Source organism: Haemaphysalis longicornis, unplaced genomic scaffold (assembly GCF_048455015.1).
Source record: "Haemaphysalis longicornis isolate Haplotype H1 unplaced genomic scaffold, Haemaphysalis longicornis Haplotype H1 scaffold_7, whole genome shotgun sequence".
Lineage (NCBI taxonomy): Eukaryota > Metazoa > Arthropoda > Arachnida > Ixodida > Ixodidae > Haemaphysalis > Haemaphysalis longicornis.
Window position 1 is genome coordinate 158,901,744 of NW_027526422.1, and position 25,206 is coordinate 158,926,949.

General features: G+C 45.6%; 1 protein-coding gene across 1 annotated transcript; it reads right to left on the reverse strand.

Annotated features, from left to right (window-relative positions):
• LOC144145393 (sodium-dependent multivitamin transporter-like) lies at positions 1-24,549 on the reverse strand. The gene is made up of 3 exons (XM_077676980.1): positions 24,184-24,549; positions 169-234; positions 1-114 (listed from the first exon to the last, which is right to left on the reverse strand). The coding sequence occupies exons 1-3, from the start codon at positions 24,514-24,516 to the stop codon at positions 28-30; spliced, it is 486 nt and encodes a 161-aa protein (XP_077533106.1). The 5' UTR covers positions 24,517-24,549; the 3' UTR covers positions 1-27.
• Positions 24,550-25,206: the final 657 nt, after the last annotated feature.

Genomic DNA, 25,206 nt, shown 5'->3' on the forward strand with positions numbered 1-25,206 from the left:
GCCTTTTTTTGGACTGTGAAGTTAAGCCTAATGGTAGTCAGGTGCTGCAATGAAGAACTTACTTGTAGACACAGCAACAGAGGAAGCATAGATTGCGACGGCCCCTGAAATTTGCTGAAAAAAAAAATGTTTGATAGCCCAGTTTTCACGCTTGTCTCGTGTACTTACCGACAACAGGATGTACGTGACAGCCGCCAATGAAGATGTGGCCGTGTTGTAGCGCATCTGGACGTACTGAAAGCAAATCAAGATGCATTGTGCGAAAATTAGCGGTCTTTTAATAATTTAACGTCGCAAATAATGATATTAACAACGAAGCAGCTGGGCGTTCCAAGTTGTAGGCAAGGCATCATAGAACTTCCCAACGCCAGCAGTTAGATTTTTGTTGTGGGCAATTGCTTTTTCCTGTTCCACTGCTCGTGCAGGAACTGGAAGCTTTTGGTACTTTTGAATTTTAAATGTTTTTCACAGCGTAATTTTTATTTGCTACCTCAAGAATCCACCAGCTGTTCTGATAAAACAATGCCAATATCGCGTATGAATTGATGTCGTGCCTTAAATATGCTCCATGTTTTTGTTGTGCTCAAAATCGTTACGAGTATAGACATCGCCACCAGATTTAGTACTTTAGAAAAGCCTTGCCGTTATAGTTAAACCTGGATATAAGGAAGTTGGCAAATATTAGCATTTTTTCGTAACACAGAGGTTTTTGTTTGATGAAGATTTCGAGTTAAGGTTTGCGTGAATGGCGCAGAAACGAAACGAAATTACAAGACATCAGTGATGGTGAACTCACCCTTGAAAGTTTTTTTTCACAGTGAATAACTGCGTAGTTCGCGCCACTACAGAGCACTACAAATAGGCAAGGTCACTTACGCCGAAGTCACAAATTTAACTTGAGTATCACTTTTGCCTTTTGACACTTTTCGGTGCCTTTACTCTTATTAAGGGTCAACCGAATGCTGAAAGAATGCCTGTTCGAAAACTTGATACTCTTCTACGCATTCAAAATCGTTGAGAGGGCGCTAGCTGGGATACTGAACGTGGCGCTGACGTTCTTCTTTCTCGCAGCGGAGGCGGCATTTATCGCTGCGAGTTGTGTTGAAAAGACAAAACGTTTTGTTTTCTGACAGAACGCATTGCCGACGAACTGACGCCACGAATGAAAGTGGCGTCATTTTCCCATAGGCGAAAATCGTTTTTATTTATTTTCAGGATAGACAGGTAAGTATCATCGTTGTTCCAGGTTTCAAACAAAATAGACCACAAAATGCGACCTTCGTGTGAAGTTTGAGCGCGAACAGAGCGGCAGTTCGCTCAGGAAAAAATTTTAAAGTGTTCCAATTACCGTCGCAACACACTGTACATTTCTTCCCGTCGAAGCCTAGAACAAGAAAACCTTTGGTGTTGAAACGCAAACATCAGGCACATGCCTCCACTGAGAAATATTTTTTTTTAATTAAGGGCTTCGTACCGGCGAAGTAAAAGACGCTTGACTGCATTGATCATATTAGAACAGTACAAACAAGAGCATAAAATATAGATGGTACTGACACAGTTATTCCGAAAAGCATTGTTGCGCGCCGACCTTTTATCACTCCTAGTCTGCCCTCCAAGCCTTGACGGAAGGCTCAATGTTGTCGTAAAATAATCTCGACTAACTAACATGCAGCGTTTAGGTTATGACAGTTTGTCAAGGATAGTGTTTAACGTCATTCGCCCTGTAATTGCGGCTCCAAAATACATTACTACAATTACCAATGCGAGCGTTGACGATGGTCGCATTCTAAGAAATGCATGCTAGTAAAGCCTTGTCGCTTTTTTTAATCTGCTACTCTAAAACCAAAGCAGGAGCAGATTCCCCCCTTTATCTCTAGCCGTCCAGAAAAAATCCACAAATCAGAATATCGCAATCGAAAGCCTGCTGCATACAAGGTAATAGCTTGCACTTAGCACGTTTGATCACATGCCCGGTACCCCGTACCACCAGGAATGGAAGTAACAAAAACCCCGGATTTTCTCCACCTGTCCTTCACATAAGAAAGGGATGTTCTGAATGACATGAGAAGAAAAAGTTGACATCCTCCACGATGGAGCCGTACGGCTACAAAGGAAACCTGTGCAGCTTTCTCACCAACTTCGAAGTGTAGGAAAAATTTTTTCTGGCCCGGGATTCGACCGAGGACCCACCACCTCTCTTGTGCAGTCGCTCTACCGCAGAGCTAGCAAGGAGGCTAACTGTTTGTCGAGCGCGACCGATTTGATTAACAACTCGAAGTGAAGGACAGGTGTAAATCGGCCACACTTAGGAGAAATCCCAAAGGTGGAGTAAGCATATGCGAAGGAAAATGTGACATCCACCTAAAGGTAGCCGTATGATTACTAATGGCATACCACCCGAATTTAATTCCCGACCGGATCCCAACAACACCTGACGATGAGGGGTTTGGTATCGCGGAGAGGGAATGCCTTCTGCCGAGCCAGTGCCGAAGCATCAGAACTTACGCTTATGAATAAAGATTATTTCTTCACTCCCCAATTCGCCGTACAAATGCGGGTCATGTATATGTGGACGTGGGTCTGAAGACGAGATTTCTATACAATGCAGCTACAAGCTTAGTAGTTCCGGCGGGATCCAGAACATTGTTAGGCCTTCTCGCACGCTGAACCCCGCATCGAAACCACCCTAAAAGATACCAAACCAGTGGTGTGTTTCAAAGCAATGCGCAGAATGGCTGTAAAGAAATATTGTTGTTAATATAGAAAACCACTACCCCTCTGTTGAAATGACCATGATGGAGGAACGCGAACCTATTTAATTTAAGCGCAACAACAAACGATCCAAACCAGATACGAGCGATCCATATGTATTTATGATGATTAATATACAGGTGACGCGATTCATAGGCTATGTGTTTTGTAAGGTGGTGTATTGTGGGTTCATTGGCTACTGATACGGTCTGGCTTTCCCTAACGCTCTAGCACCAGCGTTGGTAGAGGGATCTATGGATATTCTAAGTGTGCACGTCCATGCACTTCTTTTTGAATACAATCTGCTTGACCGCGCTAAAAGGGCGCATTCGGTGGACGTTGGCTTCACAATTCGACAAACCCAGTTTCAATTGATACAGAGGGAATTGGTTCAATTTTCTTCACCACCTCATTTCCGATCACGATGTTTGTTTGAGAAAGTTGGCTTTACTTCAGTACGTTTTCGGTGGAATACAGAAGATATCAGTGAGAGGCTAAAAGGTTTCTTTCAGGTTGTTAAATCTGACCAGACGCCGACGTGGGCCATTAGAATAAAAGAGTGAAACTGCAGCTCCAGCACGAAGGGAAACTTTAAAGAGACCGCCAAGATAGAATATAACTTTGTTTATTTGAAAGGAACAAACTCTCGCTAGACTAGTAAGCTCTAATTCAGGCACCAACGGCTTTTTAACGCACATTGCACAAGTAGGGCAAAGCTTGAGAAAAAGCAGACTACGTGTGCGTAACTTCGTCCCGCACTGGCAATGAATGCAACGAGAGAAGGAGAAGCCGCAGCCCAAAAGTGCAAAGCCGTTTCATACGGCAATGCTAGTCAAAAACTGATAAGTGCATACAGATTTATCCTTGGTCAATCGTGGTCGTCCCATTCGGCCTCATCCTCCGACGGCAAAGCCTAATAGGGCAAACGCTCTTGTAGCGCGTCCTCGCTTCAGTAAGCCTGCACTTCTTCCTCAGCTGGTCTGATGGTCGTTTCCACGAATGAATTATGAATAGATGGTTTGACAGATTCGTCGTCGTTATCATCGCCACGGCCGTCCGGTGGCAAGCCCGTCGCTAAACGACGTCGACGATGAAAGCGGGAGCTCGTCACGGTTCAAAAGCCCACGCGCGAGCCTAGAGAACAGCGGGCGCTCTTCACAAGGCAGAGGCTCACGTGCGCTCGGTATATTTTTTGCTATAGCCACTGCGCGAAGGTCGTGCAGGGCGCCTTGCAGTGGGGCAGTCTTTTTCCTGGTATTTTTGCCAGTGCCAACGAATCATCCTCCGTTTTATACCGCTCTGCTGTTAAAATGCAATAACAAAGCGTTTAAATGTAGCGGTATGGTGACAGTTTTGGCAGCAGTGACGTAATACAAGCCATGAATAAAGTAGTTTTTACGCTCATGACGGCACGTGAGCATTCAATTGATAAGATGAACCGAAAATAATGCCCGACTAGACTGGCACAGTATCATTTATGGTCGTGGATTCGAACAACGGCCGCCAATCGCACAAACAAGAATCTGCAATGTAAGAGAGAAATCGACGGAAATGGGCTGCGAGTCGTCACTGATTGATCTGTTGTTCTCCATACCCGCATTATTTTTTTGGTTTTCGATAAATATGGCGTCATTGCAATAAGGAAGAAGCAGTATTTTTACTGAACCACACTTAAATTTTTTCTTACATGCCGTTTTAGGATTAGCTCAATAGAATAGCGGGAGCATTCAAAATGAACTAATCAGTGGTGGTGGACTATCACCTAGACTGTAGTGAAATGCCTCGGTGTTCAACAGCTGTGGAAAATCATGATCAGCCGATCTCCCGTGCAACTGAAGTGAGGAAGAAGAAGACTTGCCTCGTGCAGCATTGAACAATCATCATCTGGCCTTTTCTGCTATTTATTTCTCATTGAACGTACTCTCTGGAAAGGAAACGTCCTGTGATCTTTTTAGTAAAAATGGTACCTTGACCAGGGTACAACTCCCCGAAAGCAAGAGAAGACAACCTGCTATCGAGCAGCAGTGAAAACGACAGTGGAGGAGCAGAGAAGCTGCCCGGAGAAGTCGAGAAGATCGCAGCAGGCGGAACAGCAACAGAGCCAACGGATCCTCAAGCGTAAGCGGAATTCCCACTTCGGGAAAGAAAAGGGCCAAGGAAGTCGTCGAGAAGAAGAGAAGGGTGTTGCGAACGCAACCCACGCAGCTAAATAATGCGCCGTGGGCTCAAATGCAGCAACGTACCGGGACAGAGCACCTGAGTGCCACGGAATCCTACGTAAAGGCTATAGCATAGCCTAGCGATGTCCAGCGAACAGATGAGAGGTTATTTAACGGGCGAAGTGCAGGACAGTGAATTCGAGAGAGTGATAGAATATCACTTGAGAATTGCGGCCATCTGTTCGGAGAACGAGAACTGTCTAAAGGAGCAAACTCAAGGTATGCTGCCAGCTCTAGCGCAAGCACATAGCATCGAATCAGCGAGTCGTGCAACTAACGGCGCGCCTAATTCCATGGACCATGTGAAGTTTCCCAGATTGGAAATGATTAGGTTCAGTGGAAATTCCCTTAAATGGACTAGATTTTGGATGCAATACGAATCAGCAGCGCACTTACCACCTAATATAAGCAATCAACAGAAGTTCAACTACCTTATGTCTACACCGACCGGCAAAGCAGCTGCAGGGATTGAAGGCCTTCAATATCCAGCCGAAAGCAACTATGAACAAGCCATCAAGATATTAAGAAAAATTTGGGAGACACGAGTAGTTTCTAATCGTGTTTCTCACTGATTGCATCAGGGACGTTGTGGTTTCCTGTACTTTTGTCTTGCCTATCGATTTTGCACGACGTATTTTGCATCGCCTGCAGAACACATTTGCTTTGCAAATCCGCCCCGTATGGTTCGGGAGAGTACATTTGAAGCATGATCTGTTTTCGGCTAGCAGCTTAATTTGCTCTTCTATTGGTAGTATTCGCGTGCACTGTTCGGTCAGGTGGCTCGTTTGCATGCAGAATAAGCACTTCTTGTTCGCAGAACCGTAGATAATAGCGGCCGTGTTGTGCGATTTTTTGTTCTGCTACTTAGGTCTCGTACCTGCTGTCTCCTGCTCCCACTGAGCTTCCTTGCGTAAAATGGATGTTCCAAGTGACAACGACCAACACGAAAAAACGAGCAGTGTTACAGGTGACGGCGAAAATAGTTGAACAGATCGGAATACTATCGCCAGTCACGATAGGAGACAAATTAGAGTTTTAGCGCCTGTGGAAGACGGGCGTAACATGTGACGACCCGCTACCACCATAGGTCATATACTCGGACGATGCCAAGACCCTCAAACGGGTTAAAATGGAGATGAACAGATCGGTAAAGCATAAATGAATAATCCAGTGACCAGTATCAGCAGTATGCACAAGATCAAGGGGAAGGCCATTGCGAAGTGTTCACCTTCTTTAGGGTGGTTTTTATGAACTCCTCATACGAAGCATGAAAGCATCTACATGAAAGGTAATCACCAAGAGAATCACATCTCTTGCGGAGCTGCTGAATGTAGTAACATAGGTGGACCGAGCTCTAAAAAGTCGTTCATTGACTTACGTATACCGCGAGCACGACGAGCCAATTTCATCGGCACCAGCGGTAATAATTGGCTGCAAGGTGCAGCTTCATGATTACCCGGCAAGCAACATAGCCGCGACTATGAAAAAGCATGGAGAAGCCGTTGTACCATCAAGCAAGGGTGGTGGGTGACATTGCGAGATGAATATATAAAAGAGCTTGGATCAAAGGGACGAGCCAGAGCTGCCAGCAGCCAACAGTTATCAGACGGCGACGTCGTACTCCTCCAATAGAAAGGTCCCAGGACATTTTGGAGGATATGCCCTATAGAGCAGACGCATCCCGGAAGCGATGGAAGAATAAGATCATGTCTTGTGCGATCAAACGGGAAGGAATTCCTCCGAAGGTTAACAAAACGCTTATATCCGCTTGAAAACTGCTTCTAATGGGGGGTCGAATTCAAGCCATTGAGCAATTTCCGGAGGGCTGGCACGTGTTGAACATCTTTAACAGCGGATCTACCATAGAAGGCACAATAGAAGTCACTATGAAGAAGGTTTCCCTCGTGGAGGGTGCAGCAATCGTCATCTAGATTTTTCCTGGTATTCCTTTCTCATTAAACCAACGCTGTGGAAACGCCCTGAGGACTCTCGTTACAGAAGCTGCATCGGCTTATAATTTTTAATTGGTTGCCAGTCGATGGCATGCTGCCCTAGTGTAGGACTACATTACTAGGCTTAAAATTCAATGCCTGTAAATATCGGTGTATAAAGAAGGTGTCATCATCATCATCAGCTGCAGCAACCTCTCTACGCCCACTGCAGGGCAAGGCCCTCTCTCATGAATCTTCAATTGCCCTGGTCCTGTGCTAACTGTGACAGATTTATCCCCGCAAACTTCTTGATGTAATGTGCCCATATGACGTTCTGCCACCCCCCGCCACGCTTGCCTTGCCTAGCAATCTGCTCTGTTACCCTTACTGACCGTCGGTTGTCTTGCCTTTGGATGACATGCCCTGCCCACAGCCATTTCTTCTTGATTTTTGCTGATATGTCCTTACCCATGTTTGTTCTCTGACCCACTCTAATCTGTTCCTTTTGGTTAATGTTACAGCCATTATCTTACTTTACATTGCTAGCTGAGTCGTCTTCAATTTAGGTTAAACCCTTTTAGTGAGCCTTCAAACTTCTGTACGTAGGAGAGTACCGGTAAGATGCAGCTGAAATACACGTTCTTTTTCAGGGACAATGACCGGCAGCCATTCATAATCTGAGAATGATGCCGCTTCTACTTCCCCCTATTCTTATCCTTCAAATTATCTCTGCTTCAAGGTACGGATCTGGGGTGACTCCTTGGCCTAAGTAGATATACTCGCATACCACTTCCACTCTCTCGCCACATATCTGAAACCGCTGTGCTTTCTTGAGGGTATTGAATACCCCTTTAGTTTACTGCATAATGATTTTTAGGCGCATGATTCTACTCTGCTCGTACAGTCCGGTAATAATGGTGTGCAATTCCCCCCTCGAGATACCCAGCAAGGTATATTCATCATCAAATCTGGGGCTACCGAAGTACCCTCTATTAACCCTTACGCACTACTGTTCCCAATCCAATGTCGTGAATAATTCTTGTTAAAGTGGTGTGAATAACATAGGAGAGATCGCCTCCTTGTGTGACGCCATTTCTTATATGTATTTTAATGCTCGCGTTATGTAGGACAGTTGTAGCTGTGGACCCATTGTAGATATCCTTTAATATTCTTACGCAATGCTTGTCAACACCCTGACTGAACAATGTTTAAATGGCTGCTGAGGTTTCTACAGAGTCAAATACATTCCCTAATCTATTAGGGCTATATATAGGGGTTGAGTATACTCCGACCATTTTTTCTTCCAGAGTGATTCCAATTTTTCTGCTCGTTCTTCTGGTGTACGTGGTCTGACAGTGGTCAGCTCCGACTTTTCAGGCGAACAGCAAAGGCCACAGGCCTTCTCATAGCTGTTGACTGCGTCAGCTGCTTTTTGGAGCTTGTCCTCCATCCATTCATCTATACGACCCTGCCCTCGCAGTTCAGAGGGTGATGTCGTCGGCCTACAATCGACTCGAGAGGCTTAGGCAACTGCACGAGAGCCATGTTGAACAGGAATTAAGAAAAAAGCGAACCTTGGGACGTTCCTCCATTGGGATGTCTTGTCTCCTATCCTCATCTTGGCCGTTCGGTTGCTAAAGAAGTCTCGGATATAGACCTCAAAGGTGCCTTTGATCACGTCACGAATGAAAGATTAAAGGGGCACTGACACAAAATTTTGAAGGCGAGATAACTTCGGAGATAGATTGGTGGGAACACATAAAAATCATCTGCAAAATATCAGCGGTGAATACAGCCTAGAACATATTTAAAATCAATTTCGAAGTGTGCGAAACGCAACCGAGCGGCCAGCAGAGGACCACGCGCAAGTGTAAATAAACAACATCCAAACACGTCACGAGTTTGTGTTTGCCGCTTCCGCACTGCCGGCTCGCCGCTCCAATCGGAGGGCCGGAGGGCGGAGCTTCTGCTCTCGAGAACGAACGACCCGATCGTTGGCGGCGGAGGCGCCGTGATTTCGTCAGCTCATCGGGCAGCTGGCCGCGACCAAAGTTCTACAGCGATTCCAGGCACTCTGTTTCTATTACTGTTTATTACCATTGGATGCGGAAACGCGCCGGAGGCACGAAAAGCCCACTGAGCAAGCCGCACGGTCGCTGTGCAGGCGGCGGCCACGGCCGCGAAGTGGCCCAGGCCGGCGCAGGTAGCTCGAGTGATAGCTTGTTACCGCTGCACGAAATTGTCCCCAAGTCCCGACCATGGTGGCTTACATGAGAAAGGAGTTAATGATGCCATGGCGGGTTGCATTAAAAATTGTCATCTGCGCCGCTTACGAGAGCGGCACTCGAATATCCGCCGCAGTGCTAAGCCGAACACATCTGTAGGCGGACCTGTAGGCAGACTGGCCGGCTGCTCCCAGCGCACGTCTTGCCACCCACCATCTCGAGCGGCGCGCGTCGTTCGTTAGCCGCGGTAGCATTTGCACTCGCAGCGCCTGCGTCACATCCACGGTCGCTTTTTAATTAGGCGCCTCACGAGATCAGTACGGGGGGGCATTCGCAGAAACTGCCGTCGATGCGGATTCGACAGTGCTACGGCGGCTATGCTCTGTACTGTGATATCCCTCCGACGGTCACGTGGTCAGCTTTGTTCACACAAAATCCACAAAATCCATCGTTTCACGGCACTCGCTGAAACCGAAACTGCGACTGGCCGCATTGAAAATGCCTCTAATTAAACAACCGTCGCACGCTGAAGCAAATGAGGTTTCTACAGGTTATAAGTAGGTCACTAGCTACTTATCGCAACAAAAAAAACAAGATGCAAAATTTTTGTGTCAGTGCCCCTTTAATGAAAGGGTAATGAACGGTACCGAGCCTTTCCGTTGTTTAATTTATTTTTAGGGAACTCAAAATTTATTCTATTTATTACAAAAATAACTGCTTTGGGTGAGACCCAACCATGAAGGAGATTCACTTGACACAGCGCCAGCCCTGTTGTATGAAGGAATGAAACTGTATCTAGTTTTTTGCAATTTACATCACCAAATGAAGAAAAGATTCGTTTGCAAAGATTATCACGTTCCACCTAAACTTGTTATAGCGTACAGTATTTGACTTAAGTGTGCGTCCGGAATACAGAGTTTAATAATTTACGCAGGGTGCTTTATACCTGAGAGACGTGCAATTGAGGAAGCGGTTACTTTATTTTAACTTATAAAATAGGCGAGATTTAGATAAAGAAAGATTTATCAACCGCAGACATGTACCATTACAATCGGGGTACCGGTAAGCAAGCACAACCTCGTAAGGAGTAGGCGAACGTGCTAGAACTGAAAGCTGGCGAGATAAATATTATGTCCCGTTCCTCGAACCATCCCAAACCTCCCGACTCTCCCATGCGCTTTTCCATCTGATAAAACTACGTCCAACGTGGTTCCGCTGGTGAGCAAATAATGAAAAGCGTTGAAACTGCTTCAGTGTGTTTTCGTGAAGCGGCCGAGGAATATGCAAGAGTGGCCATCTGACCATCGTACAGAGGAGGAAAGGAAGGAAACAAAGCTCCGGCGAATCAGAGGAGGAAAAATAGCGTAGGGAGTTGGAGATAAAAGAGGGAGGTGCAATATTTTTTTTATATTTAGCCCAGTAAGGGGAAGGCTCGAAGAACGGGGTGCAGTTCATTACCATGAAAGTGTCACACACGTCTAACCTTGCGCGGCGTTGTGGTGGGCCTTTAATTCCCGCCAGAACTTCACGAAAAGCTCTCCGCTCAGGCCAGGTGCCAGCAGCGCAAAAAACGTCAGAGCTCCTAAAAAATCTATAGTGCTTACAAAACGAACAAAAGAGAGGAGGGACACCACACCATGCCTTTCTCCAGCTAGATTTAATAAAAACACGCGCACCATTACTATACCCAGTATTACCGCACTCACGGCCTTCTAGCATGGTGAATTCCGACGTTTTGAAGCCATAAGCAGACAGTTAGACTTTTTATTCGATAAACGCAATGACGTGGTTCGCTCCCGCAAAACCGTGGAGCTCTAAAATTTATGTTCGCCTGAATTATCTCCCTAACACTGCGCACTCCCACCCCCAATTTTTGAAGGTTTTTTTTTCCTGCGCTTGACCTTATTTGCTTTTTGATACTCCTTTCCCTTGAACTTCAGAGTGAATTCGACCTGCCTCCTGCAACTTCCGCAGCGGTCGTTCCTTTCCACAAATGGCGAGTTAACGCTCTTGATATACCTTGCGTCATGACATAAAATGCTTATCGCTAGAAACATGCCTAGGGACTCGGTAGTTTTTCTGTGAGCCCATTGAACAATGGGTGGAAATCTACCCCAGTACAGTGTTGCTATAACATTTTTGCTACCCTCTTGCAGACACATATTGGACATCTTAAATGAGCAATCCAGCCCTGCTCTTACCCCTAACTTGAATTTAAACTCCGAAAACATAGATTAACCAAGCGAATTCTCCCATCACGTTTACAGCTTCCTCTGACCCTGTTGTCGGTGTAAGCGAGATGGGATAAACGTTTTAGGGCACCTAGCGGCCAAGCGTCATATACAGAAAACGTACATGCTTGGTACTGCCACCACGCTGGAGATTATTTACTTTGACGGTTTGACACTGGCCCCTTCTCTAATAAATTGAGCGACATCCCCAGACGCTGGGTTTCACGCCAAAGTCGTAAACAAAACATGCGTAGATCGCCCGTTTTCGCGATGCAGCGCTTTTTGAAACAAGTTTCGGTAGCATCGCTCCCTCAGTTCAACAGCAGTATTCGAGGAGCGTAAACTGCAATAGAGCAGCTGTGTTCCAAATGTCCCTTAAATTACAAGCTCATTCCATCCCGTTGTACGACTTAAGACATAAACGTATACCCTGCAAATGTCTTTTAAAAGTGAGATAAACGTGCACTGCTGAACAAACTTATTATGTCTGGCTAATTGGTTTGGCTATGTCATAAGGGTTTGCTTAAAATTTGCGTGTAAATTTCTTTGCGCTAAACAATGCGAAAATGCTGACACTTGTCAGAATTTTGAGTAGTTTGATACGTTTCTTCATATACATAATTTGTGGTGAAGAAGGTCAGTGAAGTTGGCTAGGTGGCTTAACCAAATAAGGTGAGATAGGCAGACACACTGAAGTGTCTGCGCTTATGTGTCGCAAGAGAGAATGGAACCTCCAGAAAAAGTGTTGTCCTGGCTGCCTTTAATCAGGTACCCGAAATTTCAAGGGTTCCACTGTTTAAAACTGTTTACAACGCACAATCCAAGTTATGCTGCATTCCGTTGTCTTTAAATGTGTCAGAAAGCATAAACCTGCTCAATATCAGTGATATTTCTTTATTCGTGAACTGGCGGCGAGGAACATTGTGCTGAATTACTCAAGCATTACTAATGCTTGAAAAATTCTCCCTCGTCATTCGGTGACCGCCAAGAGCAAAGGATGAAAACAACGCAAACTGTGTCGAGGAAACAGACGAAGCAGACGACCAACCAAGCGCTCTACATTTGCACTATGAACAAGCTCACCGAAGCATACAATCTTTTAAGGCGAAAAAGCTTACGAGGATACTTTGTTTTTTTACCCTAATTGCCTACCTTTTATTATCGTCATCATATCCTGACTTCTTCGGAGCACTTCCAAGCAATGTGTTTAGGTTCACCGCTGCATTGCGACGCGAAACACTTCTAAACCCAATTTTGTGGTCTGGGCGACCACATAGATATTTCTAAAACTGCGGTATAGATAAACGCGAGTGTTTACTCATTCTCATTGGTTATTATTTTATTTGCAAAAGCATTAGTTGCTTCGGCACGAGGAAACTCCGCGTCTGTGTCAGAAGGGCGGCCAATCTAATGACAGAGAGCTGAAAAAGTAAAATGGCCAGAGAAACCTAGAATTACCGCCTAATTTCTCAAGGAACCAAATTTCTTAGTGAAGCACCCGAAGAAAGAAAGGCAAGTAATTCAGCTACAAAATTCTCCGATTTATTCATCTTTGTATGCTTTGCGAAATGAAGATGAGCGTCGTGATTGCCCTGTGGCTTTCTGCACAGAATCCTGCGCTGGAGACACGTACTAAGGCTGGCAGGAATCATAAAACCTACTGAATATAGAAGAATAAAAGATCAGCAAAGTACGTTCCCGCTAACGGTCTCCTGCGCTGGGTTGTGCGAACGCAAGTATGTGGCACAAGGAAGAAATCATGAGATAAAAAAGTAGCGAAGGGCAAAGTTGAAGAGAGATGACGCGACCGTACACGAATTATTCTGTATTCATACGTGCTGCAGGCTCCTGGAACAGGCACTTGAATTTAGCCCCTTACACTCACGGAATGAACCCGGCGTCTATACCCACATAGGCATTCATTCTAGCAAAGTTACATCACCCCGGACCTAATTAGCGCCACTCATGGCACCGAAGGAATACTGATTACTTTTTCATCCTTCTCTATCTCAACAGTAAAAAATTTCGTACCCGTCACTCTCTGAATCACGCATATTAGGCTTCAGTTAGAAAATATTGTTTGACTGATCGCTACGGTAACTTCGCTGATTGTATTGGATCGATTACCCCGGTCCGCAACACGGCGATCTAGTCCGTCACCGGTACGGTGGAGGTTGGGAACCTGACGCGCACGTGTTCCGTCCTTCACAAATAAATACAAATAAAGCAGATAGTTGGGCGAGTTGGTTAGTAATGAACTCATACTTCTAGCGACCTTTAACACATGACGAAAAAAGAAACGCCGAAACGCCTGCTCCTTGGTCATGGTCTGCCGTGTTGGCAGTATGCTCCTCGAAGCCAAAAGGGCATCCTCCCATACCGGTCGGCCCACTCGAAGCTCGTGAAGCGGGGAATAGCAAAGAATGCTATGAAGGCGGCGCTCACTAGGTCTTGCCCTCACAAAATGCCGGCAAGCTTGCTGCAGCAAGCTGAAAGATTGCAAACGGCTGGCTATTCATCAGAAGTGGTGGTGTCTGTGGCGAAGAGCCGTTTGAAGGAAGTGAAGAGCGCTAAAGCACCAGGTGTGGATGGCCTGAGAAAGAAAACCACTGTCGTGGCGGTGCCACACGTGCACCAGGTGTCCCACCGCCTGAAGAAGCTCGGTGGCAAATGTGGTGTGTAGGTGGTTTTCTCGGGTCCTGAAAAGCTTTTGAAGATGGTGCAAAAGGTCAATGTGCCATGCAATGAGCCCTGCTGCATCACAGAACATGCAACAAGGTTTGTGGAGTTTGCGACGGGTGTAGTTTACCGGATCCCTCTGGACTGCAAACGGTGCTACGTCGGTCAAATTGGCAGGTGCCTCTATGATAGGCTGAGGGAGCACCGCGGAGCTATGAGTGCGCAGATGGGAGCTGGCCACCTTGCTGACCATTGCCGTAGGTGCGGGTGCACGCCCAAATTCATGCAGACGAGCGTCTTGTTTAGATGTCGGTCTCAAACTGATAGGGAAGTGTTCGAGGCTTTTGTGATTAACAGGGAGGGCGAGAACTTCGCCTGTGCCTCATGTTCGGCACTTTAAACCAGAGAAATCAACTTTTTGGAGAGAGAAGGAATGTCCCTTGATCATGCGCTGTTGGTGACGGCTCTGCACACGTGTCGGTAAAGATCATGTCCTGTAGTGTGACGAGGCTTTGTTTGTGCTTCAATAAAAACATAGATAAGAGCGAGTGCAAACATAGCGCCATTTCATTTCCGCAGAATCATGTGCTTGCTTGTTTGTTTTTTCGAATAATGTACATATATGCGTGTTTTCGTGTTCCCTTTTGCATAAACCAAGTCGAAGTCTAGCGTGTGGGTCGTCGTTTTTTCATCGTTTTGTGTTAAAGTTCGCTAGAAGTATGACTTCATTATTCTTCCCAAAAGAGCGGCATACCCAGCGGTACTGTGGCGTGGGTAAGCAACACGATAATTAATCGCAGCTGAAGCACCATTGTAACATGAACAAACAATACCAGGTCAACCTACAACGTGAACGCTGGCATAATCTTTGTCAGCAACTTGTCCAAAGACCTGTCTTGTCTTTGGCTTGTTACATACCCTGAATGCCCGCGTCAAGATAACTTTGCCAATTATTGATCACATGTAGCTAATGCAAGATTAGTATCAAGTAAAGATAATCTCACTGAAAACCTTGTTTCCTCATTGTGTAGAGGATTCATCGGTTCTCTCTGATGTTCCCGTTATTGACTTTATCGATCCATTTCCAGGGCTACACTCTCACTTCAGTATGGCAGAGTTACAGACAGCCATCTCACACGCCGCTCGAAATTAGCGCGAAGACATGATCCTGGCAAATTGCAGTATCTAAGCACCTTTCGCCCGCATGCCCTGGACATTCCACGTAACCTTGTGAACTATCATTGGTATCCAGGAACGGTGCCTGACCGTCATAGATTTCCGTCATTCATTTGCCCAGGCGTGGTAAGAACACAAATTCTCCCCATAACGTGCGCCAGTAGCACAATCTCCGGTCCAATTAGACTCACTGAGAGAATGATAAACAATAACCATGCACCGTTCAGTGCTCAGGGTGGTTTTGCAGCGTTCTCACAAGCTTTCGATACCATCTGAGCACTGGCTCCTACGTCGGTTCATTGACAAGACTTCTCGCCGGCTTTGCCATATTATGCGCTTGCTTTCGACATTCACAAAGCGTTTGATGTTAGTCAACCGGGTATAAGGCAAGAATTAGCCAGTGCATTCCGCAGTCGGAACCCTATAATTTGGGCACGAAATTTCCTTTATCATTAACCCATACGACTATATGCTGCCATTACAAGCCGACCACGTTTTATTTATACCGTGGAGTTTCACAAGGCTCTAACTTAGCTCTAAAATTGTGTGACCGAGCCATGAATCGGGTGCACAAAAACTGGCACAGGCACCGCTGCCCCGTTTACTTTTTACCCAAAGGAGGTAGTGGTTGGGACAGAGGCTAAAGAATATCTCTCTGAATATCTCATGGCGAAAAGAACTCCAAGCTGCCATATTCAGCCCTGAACGCTCCATTTCCCAGTTCCAATTATGACTTGGTAGCAGCAGCTACAGCGGGAACGCACTAATCTGCGGATTTCCCGAACTCAGGTACTGCCACAATAGTGCTGCCTGGCTCCTGGATATCATCGCTTGACGGTGGCTTTATCGCTGGAGCAGGCTTCCCTGCTGACCCTCTCATCGGGACTTCATCGCCAAGGAAGGTGTCTCGCCACGCGCTGAGCACCTTAGCACCAACCGAGGCTTCCGGAGGGTGACGCTTGCATCACCGAAGCTCCGATTGGTCGATCTACGAGGGCAGTAATACAAAGGCACTGCAAGAATCGGCCGTGCTTCACTTGGCAGCGGCAGCTACAGCGGGCACGCAATAATCTGCGCATTTCCCGAACTCAGGTTGGTTTTGTTTAGTTTGATTTTTTTTTGTATTACTGCCGCTGCCAAGCTGAAAGTGCTTCAAGTCTCCCCTCAAAATTCCAAACGAAGTTGTAAAGTTCTTGAAAGATTTCAGGCAAGAAATGCGAGACATGCGTGCCGCAATAGAAAAAGAAGTGAAGGAAGAATTTAACGAACTAAAGCTGTCTGTTGCTTTTTTCAGTACCCAGTTTGACGCCGTGGCCACACGGTGTTCACAAATTGAGAAGGAAAACACAGCTCTAAAAAAAGAGAACGCTGTGCTTTTTACGGAATGCAACTCGCTAAAACAGGTGGTAACCGCGCATGAACAAAGAATGACAGACCTCGAGCAATACTCGCGTATCCGAAACGTTGAAGTGAAAGGCATACCCGAAGTAGTGAACGAGAAGCTTCCATAATATCCTAAAGAAGCTCGGTGAAGTTGTCTCAGAGAACATCTCTGAGGACGACATGAACGCGTGCCATCGTGTGACAAGGAGAGATGGTGGCTGCGCCAATATTGTGGTGCAGTTTAGCTATCGTACCAAGCGAGACACCTTCATGGAGAAGGGGCGCAAAAAGCGGGTTTGCACCACTGATCTAGCTTTCACAGAAAGCTCCAGCGTCTACATCAATGAGCATTTGTGCCCAACACTAAAGAAACTGTTGGGGCAGGTCATCGCCCGTAAGAATGAGAAGCGATAGAAGTATGCGGGGACGCGGGACGGCAAAATTTTTGCCAGGAAAACAGACACGTCGCGTACGCTCCGGCTGACTTGCTCTCAGGATCTTGTGAAAATGATGTAGCCACAGCGGATAGCGCAAGGTATTGCTCTTGCAAGACACGAATTACAATTTGCTGACTATAAATGATGTCACTAATCTTTACCGCTCTAAGCAAAGGTGCACATCTTTTTTCCACTTAAACACACAATCTGCTTGCGGAAAGCTAGACGAGCTCTATGCGCTACTTTCATCGTTAGGTTTTTCATTTGATGTCATAATGTAACCGAAACATGGTGTTGCGGAATTATGGAAGAAGAGGAAGACGACCGTGTACTATCATCGCGATCAGGGGCTAGAGGAGGAGGAAGTGAATAAACCTCGGTCCGGCTCAGCCATGGCCTCGCGTCTGCGTCCCGTTCCATAACATTTCTGGTGCCGTGAAACCCGGGAACGACAGACCAGCGGACTTCACAGCGCAGCGATTCAAGGTAGTGCGTGGCCTCAGGTACGTCGGATCTTCTCATTTCGGAGGCCTCACCCTTGAACGGTGCCTGCCATGGCTGCGTTCTGGATGCAGACCCCTCGTCTAGAACCCGGAGATGAGCCCCACCCATTGGACCATCCCGACCTTTGCTTCGCTGCGCTTCGCAATCCTGATGACTGGCAGGTCGTAGAAAGACTTCGAATTTCGCGGGTCATCCTCCGGGCGGACATAACAGAATTAGCCAGTACAACTGTTCGTGCCTTGCAATCGTCAAAACCGAATATCAGTATGCTTATGGATTTGTGCAGTGAGGTAGAACAAAAACAGGATCAACTTCGAAAGCTTGACGGGCAGATACAGAACTTCTGACAGCTTCGCAAAGGACTTAGAAGAAGCCGACGAATACTGATACACGGTCAGTCGTGCTAAGGTTTCATTAAAGAAACGAATTTCTCTGGCAACTTTGAGGACGTCGTTCACCCCGACGAAGACTTTTTCTCTACCTCAACACACGCAGGGGCCTTTCAGAGGGGCCACCTCCCTGAAAAAGGACGCGGCCATTGTAGCACTCCCATTCGCAACAAGGGCTGCTTGCGAAACTGCGAGTTCGTCGTGTTCAGCGGAAGAGAACACGGAGCAGCACAGTGCCCCTACATTTGCAACGTCGTCGGTGAACCGGGCAGCGGGACGCAGAAGCAATACCGAGTTCAAACAAGCAGCCGGCGCCATGCCATTCCGCCCAAGTGAGGAAAATACCATCGCAGACTCGCATGCTCTCGGGGCCAAGCCCAAAGGGCCAACGCGCACGCGCAAAACTCAGATGAAGTCAGCGGGTGACAGGTGTTCCACGTACAACGAGAAGACATTCACATGTGTGCCAGCGTTAGGAAACGAGTGGCTCGGCAGTAAGTCTCTGAAGAAGCGAATTCAAGCACGTGAAAGACAAGGGTCCGCTCGACTGCCTGAAAACAGAAAACGCAGATCCATTGCGACGATACAGATGCAAGTGGTTAAAACTCAGCCAGTAGGCAGAAAGGAACGTCGAAGGCGAACAGGAAAAGAGAAGGGCACCACTGACCAGAAGGTTCAGGCTGCAATCAGAACACCATTTGTCCATGCTCACTCGAGGACTAACTTTACTGCTTCATTTATAATACAGCGTGACCCAAGCAAAACTTGGGGCCCCGTCCTACCCAAGAAAGTATCCAGAAGAAGGCATCGAGCCTCGAAGCATCGATGGAGGGTAAAGCAGGTGCAAACTGCCACCTGTCGTCTTCAAAGGAATGACACTGGACCACCCATCAATGGCAGAACCTATACTAACCTGTTCTGAACTTACCCATTGGTGTCACCGTCGGGGGTGGGAGTATGTTGCGGAATTATGGAAGAAGAGGAAGACGACCGTGTACTGTCATCGCGATCAGGGGCTAGAGGAGGAGGAAGCGAATAAACCTCGGTCCGGCTCAGCCATGGCCTCGCGTCTGCGTCCCGTTCCATAACACATTGTATCAAGAAGGACACAATATTCCTAAAATGTCCGGATATAACACTTTCCGCAAGAATCGTATCGCCAAAAAGGGAGGTGGGTTATTGCTAGTAGTCAAGCAGAATCTAAACTGTGCAATCATTAAAGACTTCACTCGAACTACGGAAGATTTAGAAATACTAGCGCTTATATGTAAAGAAACCGTTTTCTGTGTCTTGTATAGGCCACCTGCGAGGAGCGTATCGGTCTTTCTATCATTTATGGAAACGTTCTTTGGATGGATTAATGACAATCGTTTGAAACTTGTGTTAGGGGGGACGTTAATATTAACTTGTTGAATGAAACCGCAGCCCAACATCAATTTCAAAACTTGCTAGATTCAAATGCCCTTATAAACACAATTGCTACACCTACTCGCTTTACGCCCGATTGTGCCTCGTTAATTGAAGTTTTTGTTACAAATATGGAAACCCGCTATCTAGTATCCGGTGTGATTTGCGTTAATTTAAGCGATCATCTGCCCATATTTTTAATGACGGAGAACAAGACAACAATAAAAGCACCGAAGCATACTTCTGCAACATTTCAGGACACTAATCCACTCACTTTAGAAGCATTTTGAAATGACCTATCCACGATAACTTGGGAAACCGTTTTCAGTGCAACTGACCCCAATGAAGCCTATGAAAACTTTTTGTCGTTGTTTAAATCAGTATACCAAAAATGTTTCGTTCGCAAAGCTCTATCCTTTAGAAAAGCCAGAAAACCATGGGTCACACCACATTTATTAAAAGTGACAAAAGAGAAAGACGCCCTTTATACGCTATTCATGCGTACGAAAAACTTGGACGACCTACGCGCCTCTAAAAGATTAAGAAATACTGTGACCAGCCCCCTCAGGCAAGCCGAACGTGCTTACCTTTTTAATCTTTTCAACGCTGAAGTCTTGCGAAAAACTGATGTTTTGTGGAAAAGGCCGACAGCAGGAACATGTGCAGGGTAGTGAAATAATTCTGAATGGCACACCTACGTCTGGTGCGCAGCTGGCAAACGCATTTAACAATTTTTTTGTATCTCTTGATAACAGCTCTTGCACTTCGGGTATTTTAAACTACTTGTCACCCAGTAACATTAGTAGCGCGTTCCCATTCCCAAACGATGCCAATGAAATCTTCCTCACGTTCTTATCATTTCGTAACAGTAAGGCATGTGCTGCCGATGGCATTCAAATCCTACCAATTAAGCACACACTGGATATACACTGCCCTGTACTTCAGCACGTGTACAACCTCGCTTTCGAAAAGGCATTTTTCCAACACGCATGCAAATGGCTAAAGTGAGCGTTATATTCGAAGGTGGTGATAGAAATGAACTGTCTAATTATAGACCAACATCAATCGTTCCCGTGTTTTCAAAAGGGCTTGAAAAACTAATTAGTGATCGCATGGCCGCTGTTTGTGAGAAACACCTTATAACAACTAATTCACAGTTTGGCTTTCGAAAACATCTTTCAACCGAGTCTGCGCTTCTAACACAAAAAGAAATAATTCTGCAGGCAATTGAGGATAAACTGGTAACATTAGGAGTATTTGTGGATTTTTCGAAGGCGTTCGAATTAACCATGCCATATTACTAAAAAAACGCCAGCATTATGGGTTTAGATGTCAATATCTCATTTTGCTAGAAAGCTACTTGAAATTCCGATGCCAGGCTGTGGTGATAGGCAATGAAATATCTGATTATAAGGCAGTTAAATTAGGGGTACCCCAGGAGAGCATCCTCGGACCACTATTATTCTTACATTTTAATAATGACTTGGTAAATAACGACAACTCTTGCAGATTTGTTATTTATGCAGACGAAACCACCGTATTTATTTCTGGTAAAGATGCTACTAAATTATTGCATGATGCAAAGAATCTTCTAAGTAAACTGGATAATTGGAGCACAGTTAATTCGTTAACCATAAACACTTCCAAAACAAAGGTAGTTCTCTTTAAACCAATAAATTCTAAAGCATGTATTAGCAACAGCCTATGCATTGGTACTTCCCGCATCGAAATTGTCCCTTTAGTGAAAAGCCTCGGCGTTTTTTTCGATGAACACTTAACATGGAACCAACACGTCGATAATATTTCCAGCAAACTTGCACGCGTCATTGGTGTCCTCACAAGATTACGGTTCTTTGTCCCACAGAAAATAAAATTGCTTATTTACCATTCTCTTTTTTTCTCTCACCTTAACTACTGCCTCTTAGTCTGGGGACGTACGAACGCTACTAATATTACTAAACTACACCTACTACAAAAGAAAGCCGTGCGAGCCGTCTCTAAGTCTGCTTATGATGCTCACACACAACCAAGTTTCGTAAGCCTCGGGGTTCGCCCTGTTCACGGTCTGCATGATGAGAAACGTTTTAAGAGCTATAATAATGAAACAAGAACAAATTGTAATTTTATTAGAAAACTGTCGAAGCTGACTCCACATCATAGCATTTATAACACACGTCATTCAGAAAGAACCATGGTTTGGGCCCTGCCTATGTACCAATTACGGAAAACAATTATTTGGCTACACGTTACCATGTCTGCTGAATTCCCGTAATCAATAATCAATGAACAATTTTGTGTTTGTATTTTCGGTTTTCGAAGTTCGTAATTAGCTTTATTGATTCTGTGCAAGCATCTTGTTGCAGTGTGTATTAAGTTTGGATTTATTATATTGCTGCCAAGGAATGTGAATTATGTTTTTACTACCTTGAGTTATGTATGTATTTTTGTTTGCATAAGTATACACAATTGTTTTATAAATACATTAGGGTGCACGGACCCCGTCAAGCCGCTTCTGTTGGCTTTTTGTCCGTGCTCCTGACATCTGAATTCATGGTCTGTAGTAATACCTGTATTTCGATGTCGAATAAACATGACTTGACTTGACTTGACTATCACCAAACAAACGGAGCTACTCAGCGTCAACGGCAAGAATAGCAGATATTTCGATCAGCTCATTTCCATTCAGATCGGGAATACACAGCTAGATTCTCAATATAGCACCAACCGTCCTTCGGCACCAATCAGAAGTTGCAATATACCCCGAAGAGAGATCGTTAAGCTGAAAACAACTTGGCGCAGCACCATGCACCCAACCTCCGCTAATCCAATAAGTTTGTTGGTGTACGTCAAACGGCTTGTGCCATGCTTGTTCCGGGTGCCTCACTTACGGCTTTCCGGTGTGTAAATTTAGCCCATCTCAAGTAAAGGATCTCCTCATACTAAATACTCCGTGCAATGAGTAGTCTTCCTTAATTCATCCCGGTAGGCATTCTTCACCAAATTGTACTCATTTCCTTTATTGATACTCTCGTTGGAGAGACCAAGTTACGACTTTAACAACATTTTGACCAGACCCACAAGGCAAGGCTAGAGGTTCGTAGTATCATAAGTACAGCGAATTTGGCCACACTGGTTATTCAGTGTCCCTTTTACCCTGGGCGGGGCCGACGATTGCGAGTTGCACTTCTGTAATATCCAGAACGACACGATGGAGGGCAAGGTCGACATCTGCATGGACACCGCCGTGCGCGGAACTGAGGCTTCCATCGCATGGCCTTCTTTGGACGATCAATTGCTAAACAGTTCCTGGCAGATTTCCATTTCTTTGGCTGAAGAGACAAGCACATATGTATCTTGTGTGCTGTCCACTCCATCTGCGACCTTTGTGACTCTATGTCAGCCCAATAATTAGGCATCAGTACCGGCGTTCACTTCACCCTTGAAGTATTGAGCGTGAGATCTTCGCCTAATTAGACGGCAACGAGTAGCCTTTATGCCATCCAAGATCTTCAACTGGAAGACGTCGCCATCCGCATTTTCTGGCCCCCGGGACACATTCCTGGGGCATACGGCAACAACATGGCCAACACAGCCGCAAGGGAAACGCTTTACACACCTATAGTGGTTTCCGGTGCCCCCTGCAACACCCACCACGACCAGAGTGGCAACTTTACCTGAGAAACTTAAAGGCGGCAGTCGGAAAAGGCTGCAAGATACCACCCCAGTGGGTGTACTAGCCCTACTCAAGGAGGTAACACGCTCGGGAGAGATAACAGCTAATAAAAGCTAAGCTTACACTGCTTCAACCCCTAATGTATACACAAATGGACCCATGTAGCCAGCTCGCACATCCAACGATGCCGGTGTTGTAAGGATACATGCATCCTTAATCAATACCATTTAAAATGGCACTGTGCAGAGCTCACGACTGGTCACGACCTACCACTGGAGCTCCTTTTTCCACTTACAGATGAAGAAGAAGAGTTGCACGCTTTTGTAGAAAACATTTCTCCTCCGCCGGAAGTACAACATGAGTGCTTAGCAATCACCGTAGCTTTTGCCTTAAATATTTCCTTAAACTCCTATCGTTGCATAGCTGTGTAAGAAATCCTACTTTTTACTTTACTACCAATAGGTCACTTACATTCTATTTGATTTTCTTTCTTTTCAAATTCAAATACCCCAAATATAAGAAACAAATAAAGCTACTCTTGTAAGAACCTCTTTGTTGCCCGACCGCGGAATGTAGATCATAGTTTTGAACCGCTGTTCATCTGTGGGATTTCTTTAAAGGCACACCGGCAGGCAGCCAGGCCGTTTACAGGTACCATCTTTAGTGTGTATGCTCCTGGGAGGGAAGCGGGCGCCCATATAAAGAGCAACAGTTCAAATAAGTATCGCTTACACATTATAACTATTTGCATTTCGTAAGCGCTGGCACGAAAGCATTTCTCTGCAGAACTCGTAAGTAAACAAAAATAAATAGTTTCAAGCTAGACTGCTTTAAACCGAGTCTGACGATGCAGAAACGAAACGTTTCAATGCAGAAATACGAAACTAGCGTCCCTGTGATTGAAAAATATGAGATTACAAAAACTGGCAAGGATAATAAAAAAACTTGTAAAGATAGTAAAAGTGTACGGTGAGGCGTGTAAGACGACGTCTACCGTCGGTTTTTGTTACTTGGAAGTTTATACAGATATCTGGTAACGTAATTAAAAAAAAAACGCAGCTTAGATAAGATGCTTTCCACTGCAATCTTTAATAATATATTTCGTAGAAAACAGGGTATTATGCACATCACGTAGCTGCACAGCCAAAAATCTGCGACCGAAGCAAATGTACACTTACTTGAAAAATTGACGTGATCTTGAGCTTGTACAGAACTGGGACCACCAGGCCGACAGCTATAGGAATGTACACTATGTACAGCACAGCAGTCCAGCCTAAGTGAAAACCGTACGTGTACAAGTGTGCCGGATATCCGATCACACCTGTTGCCGAAGCAATGCTGGCTAAAATGGACAGGCCAAGGGGAAGCGTCTTCAGCGACTTACTGCCAAGAAAGATTTCATCCGTGACAGACAGGGGTTGAGTCTTTCTTACGACGGAAAAGTACAAGCCAACAATAAGGCTGGACCCTGTGAAAAGCAAAAAAGCGATATAATCTACAACTCGAGTCATGGCTGGAGGTCTTCCAGCCTAGGAGTGGCAGCAACCGATGCCCTATCGTCTTTGTCACTGGCTAGAGTACAAGCAGCATTTCTCACTACAGAGTACTGTGTGCGACAAAACAGTAAAAGTCAGCCCCGCACGACCTATCTGAAAGGCAAGATAATTGACGGAAAGGAGGCGATTGCTTGCTTTTCGAAAGGTGCACGTGTGGAGTTTAAAATTTGCTGCTGTACGATCTCATTTTAATAAAAAAGCAGAAAATCCCCCATCATTTCTAATGACTTTGGCTTCGTCAGTTGTTTTCTGAAGTATAATATATATATATATATATATATATATATATATATATATATTGTAATGAAGATATCATGGCCACTTCCTTAAATGGGTGTGTGCCGTGCACGTCTCGCGTCAGACGATGTATGTACTTGGATATGGGACAATCCACCACAAGTGGGTATGTGCTTGAATCTGGGCTAGACAGTCCCATCGAGAGCGCTGTGCGCGAGACTGGTGCCCCGACCCGAGAGCTCGCTTGGACGCGTTTGGACTCCGCGATAGTCAGGCCTTGCTTTGCCCTCCTGCCAATAAACCCCACTATATTTTGGTGGAGGTCGTACACCTTATAAGGTCCCCAACCTGGAATTACGCAGCAAGCGAGTGCTTACACCCGCAGCTGGACGAATCGACGAGGAAATG

Coding starts and splice junctions, on each gene's coding strand:
- LOC144145393 (XM_077676980.1), bottom strand. CDS start 24,516: ATGACTCGAGTTGTAGATTATATCGCTTTTTTGCTTTTCACAGGGTCC. Junction 235..24,183: donor AGATCACGTCAATTTTTCAA/GTAAGTGTACAT, acceptor ATTTGCTTTCAG/TACGTCCAGATGCGCTACAA. Junction 115..168: donor TCACGTACATCCTGTTGTCG/GTAAGTACACGA, acceptor TTTTTTTTTCAG/CAAATTTCAGGGGCCGTCGC.